This window comes from Alligator sinensis, unplaced genomic scaffold (assembly GCF_000455745.1).
Source record: "Alligator sinensis unplaced genomic scaffold, ASM45574v1 scaffold578_1, whole genome shotgun sequence".
NCBI classification, from domain to species: domain Eukaryota; kingdom Metazoa; phylum Chordata; order Crocodylia; family Alligatoridae; genus Alligator; species Alligator sinensis.
The window spans coordinates 178,376-182,814 of NW_005842887.1; the positions used below are offsets into that span (position 1 = coordinate 178,376).

The 4,439-nt window shown below is 53.9% G+C and overlaps 1 protein-coding gene across 2 annotated transcripts in view; it reads left to right on the forward strand.

Moving 5' to 3' along the window:
• The first annotated feature begins 204 nt into the window (after positions 1-204).
• The window catches only part of CDK2AP2 (cyclin dependent kinase 2 associated protein 2), a 4,781-nt gene continuing 546 nt past the window's right edge, over positions 205-4,439 (forward strand). Inside the window, exons 1-3 of one of the 2 annotated variants that reach the window (XM_025192086.1) lie at positions 205-334; positions 3,580-3,680; positions 3,796-3,928. In XM_025192086.1, coding sequence (XP_025047871.1) covers positions 3,666-3,680; positions 3,796-3,928 — 148 coding nt within the window. In that variant the 5' untranslated portion in view covers positions 205-334; positions 3,580-3,665. Of the gene's footprint in view, positions 335-2,263; positions 2,334-3,579; positions 3,681-3,795; positions 3,929-4,439 lie in introns of those variants that run through there. The other variant, XM_014525815.2, reaches the window with a different exon arrangement.

The following is a 4,439-nucleotide window of genomic DNA, read 5'->3' on the forward strand; positions in this document are numbered from 1 at the left end:
GCAGCAGCGCCAGCCCCGCCGCCCCCGGGCCCGGGGCCCCGCCCGCCGGTGAGGGCCTTTCCGCCTCGCGCAGCCCCCGGGCGGGACTGGCCGGGGGGGGGGGGGGGGGTGAAACCTTCGCGAGCCGGAAGTGGCCTCTGGGTCCTAGCGCGAGACGGTGGCTCTGGGGGTGGGTCCCGCCTGACTCTGCGGGGGAACCTGGCTCCTGAGCCCACACGTGGGGACCTGTCTGACCCGCGGCAGGGGGGCAAGCCCCTCCCCCAGGAGCGTCGGGGCTTAGTCCCAGCAGGAGCCCTGGGATGGCCCAGTTTGGTCCACAGCAGTTCTGGGGGAGGTGAGCGAGGTCCCCCCACAGGTGTAGCAGCAGGAGTGGGGAATCCTGCCCAGCCCAGCCAAGCCAAGCCCAGCAGCTTGGGAAATACCAGGTGCTTTGCACTGTGCCCAGCAGTTTTGGGCAGCATGTACAATGCCACCCATTGCAGCCTCTCCCTGGGTGGCCTGACCTGCTCTGTCCCTACCGTAAGCTTGTCCTGACTGGTTTAGCCTTATGTAACTCAGCCAGTCAAGGAGCTCTGCTTTGTTCTGCTGCTGAGCATAGCCTGCTCTAGGCTGTACTGTTCCTCTAGTTATCTCCAGCCAGCGGTGTATGTCGGGGAGCTTCTGGGCTTCTAGCTGGTGCTCTAAAAGCACCCTTGGGCGTAGCTAGATCATCCCTGTCCAATGTTTGTCTCACCTGTTCTTGAACCCCTCCTGTGAAGGAGAGTTCACAGCTTCCCTAGGCAGTCTGGTTCATTGCCTCACTGGTCTAACAGAGAAGAAGTTGGAGTGATGTGATGTAGTCGCCAAACAAGAAAATGCAGTTTGAAACAGAGGGCACAGCTTCATGCCAAAGGCAGGAAAGAAATGCCATTCACTCCATGCTGTCTGGGGCGAGGGGCTCCCTTACCAGGTGTAAAGGATAGCTGGTGGTGGGTGACTTGACCTGCTAATTGGCCAGCAGCTGAAGCTGATGCCTTGTGGGCCTTGGTCACCAGGTACTGCTGTGGCCCATAGGACATGTGCATAAGCTTGTGACCCCCAGGAGCAAGCAGTGCTGCTCCTCTGCCACGAATTGAGAAGGAAAGCTTCGTCAGACCAACATGGTGTCTTGGTTTCTTTCAGCATCCGTGCACTGTTCGTGCCTGGCTGGGCTTATGTAATAGGGTCTCCTGATCCTTATTAGTTGAGTGGAGTGGATGCAGTGCCACAGAGGGCAGGCTGTGGGGGCAGCTTGCAAAGAAGCTGGCTGCAGAGCTTTAACCCTTTATGGAAAAGCAGCCTGCACATGCAGGCCATGGAGATAGGCTCCAAGAAATAAGTTTACTAATTAGTGAAGAGGATGCCCTATGCCTAGTTCTGAGAGTTAGATGTCAGGTGACCCAAAGGGAACGGAGCCTAGGGCAATATAAGACTGGCTTTTAGGTTGGAGGGGGCTTTCTGCCCCAGACCTTGAAGAGAGAAGGATCTCTGCAGAGGGTCTCATAGATGAGTTGTTTTTGTTTCTCTTTCAGTTTATATTAGCTGTGAGGTATGGGGTGGCTAGAGGGGAAGAGTGGAGGCTACAAGTGAGCATCTTGGGGAGTGTATTGTTGAGTGTTTTGGTTTGGAGAAGGTAGCAGCCTTGTGAAGCCATGGCAAGTACCTAGAGAGGCCCTGTGAGTTTAGTTCATTGGAGCTGGGTGGAGACTGCAGGCCCAAGAGAGGGATATGGGTTAAGGGTAGAAACTGGCTTGAGACTGAGGACTGGTAATTATTAAACAGAGGGAGACAAAGGGTTGGACTGATTGGCAGCCTGATGATGAGGAGAGCAGAATGAAGTGCTCTAAGGCCTGGTCGTGTGTTGCAAGGGCAGCTTTCCATATTTGTATTTATTTTCCAGCCAATGAGGATAGGACGATATCCTGTTCCTCACTCTAGTTCCCCAGGATAAGTAGGGCTGTCTTCAGAGGCAGGGCAGCTTTTGGATTGGGCCTGAGAATATTGAGAGGTATCCTCCTTGCACCAAGGTGCGACAGTAGAAGGCCAAGAATCACTGCAACCCTAGTGTCCCAAAGGACTCTGGGAGACATTTTGTAGGGAGCTGTCAAGTGAGATTGAGTTAGTGGGGCAGAGATGACATGCATTGCTGTAGGAAGGCTGGGGCAGCCTGAAGCTAGGCAGGCCAAGGATGGAGAAAGTGAGTTCCACCATGTGGTGGTGTGGGCTAGGCACAGGGAGGGCTGTGCCACAATCTCAAGCCATGGCCCATCCTGGGCTGAACTATACAACAGGGCAGAAAAAAGATGTCCCACTCGGTGAGTTTCTCTGACTCACTTCCTGTGTGAGTCAGCAGTCTGGGAGGAAGGTGGGTGCAGGCTGGGATGGCGGTGTTGAGAAACAGCTGTAGCAAGCTGAAGGGGTAGTGTGTTGGGTGGACAGGTCCAGGAGGAGCACCTAATATTAGGGCTGATTTCTGAGTTGGGCAGTGGATCTAAGATCAGGCTGTGAGGAGGAGGCTCTTGAAAGGAGGTGGCTCTTCTGCAAGGCAGGATATTGCCTTTGTGACATTTTTCTGAAGGAAGCTGACAGAAAACCACAAATTCCTGTGGGTGAGGTCAGCAGGGCCCTTGGTTACATGTGAACTTGGCACAGCTGAGCTATTATTGCCAGTGAAGGGCTCCACTATGTGGCAGAGCTCAAGTGGGGCTGTTCCCCTCCCCCCTCTTCCCCCCTGCCCCCGATCTCTCAAACCCCAACTGTTAGGCTGATTGTCATTTCCTCCCACCCTCCCTAAGAGCCCCATCTGCTTCCAGGTCTGTGCTCAGGCATCTTTACCTTAAGAAGGAGGTGCAGACTGAGACTGGAGGGTAACTCTGGGAAGGAGGAAGTGGGAGCACTTCTGCAGAAAGGAGAAGGGCCGTTATGTAAAAGATAGCTCTGAACCTCAAGGAGGAAGGAGCTCTGGCCTTCCTCAAGCTGCAGCTGCCTCAAATGGTGTGTTTGAAAGGGAGGCAGTCTCTTCAGGAGCCATCAGCCGTGATCATGGCACTCATAGGAGTCCAGCCAGACAGGCCCTTTTGTGATCTGGGAGGGAAGGTCAGACTCTGGTCTGTATGAATACAAAATTGTGGTAGGATATAGGCTTCACTTGGCACTCTTAGGAGGCTGATGCTACAGGATTCAAGCAGGGCAGCACCATGTATGGATGTTCTTGCCAGGGAGGGTGGTGTCTTGATCTCTGGGGTAGGGACAAAGAAGAGAAGGAAAAGAACAGGCTCTTCATCCTGGCAATAGTGATAGTGATGAGAACCAGCACTTCTAGGCAGTGCAAGGTCTAAAACTGTACCTTGTCTTACAGTCTTCCTCTTTCTCAGTCTTCTGCCCCTGCTTTCTAGCACAACAGTAGGAGAGTGCACTACCTGACAGCCTCACTGGCATTGTGCTAACCTTCAGCAGTGGTGTGAAGGAACCTTTGTGCCAGGCAGGTTGGTTGAAGCATGGGGAGTTGGAGGTATTCTCCTAACACCCAGATTACCATCCCTTTCTGCTTCTTTCTTTCAGCCACGAGTGTCCCATCACCTTCTGGATCTGTCCCTGGAGCCTCTGCCCCGTTCCGGCCTCTCTTCAATGACTTTGGTCCCCCGTCCATGGGTTATGTGCAGGTGAGATTCTGCTTCTGCCCTGGATGGCTTTGTTCATGCTCTCCTTTGCCAGCCAGGCATACTGGGCAGAGTAACCTGGGGATGATGGCCTTCTCATTCTGTCTGCTGCTTGCAGGCTATGAAGCCACCAGGTTCCCAGGGCTCCCAGAGTACATACACTGACCTGCTTTCTGTCATCGAGGAGATGGGTAAAGAGATCCGACCCACGTATGCAGGCAGCAAGAGTGCCATGGAGCGGCTGAAACGAGGTGAGGGGTGTGAGTTTTGTGGGACGCTTGGCTTCCCCTGATACATGCACAAGCAAGCTGAGGAGTTGCTAATAGATAAATCAGCAATTCTGCCAAGAGCCTGAGCCTAGCATTCTGAGAGTGGGGAGCTGCTTTGTGCACCTGAACAGCTTTTGCTTTTGCAGTCTAAGACAGCAGTTCCCAAACTATGGGCTGCAACCCCAAATGGGGTTGCAACATCAGTGGATGGGGTCATGGGGGTGGGGAGCTATGATTGGGAGTGAGGGGTCATGCTGAGGAAATATGGCCTTAAATGGGGTCATGCTGAGGAAAAGTTTGGGAAGCACTGGTTTAAAAACCTCTGCGCTGTCTGTCAGTGCCTGGAGCACCTGCTGGAGAGAATAGTGCCAGGACAGTGGAAGCAAAACCCCTGGAGCAGGGGATGGGGATGGCTCCAGCCTTTCCATGTTGGGTTAGGGTAAGCCATCAATCAGCTGGCTCAGGTCTCTTGGTGAGGCTGCAGTTTTCCTGC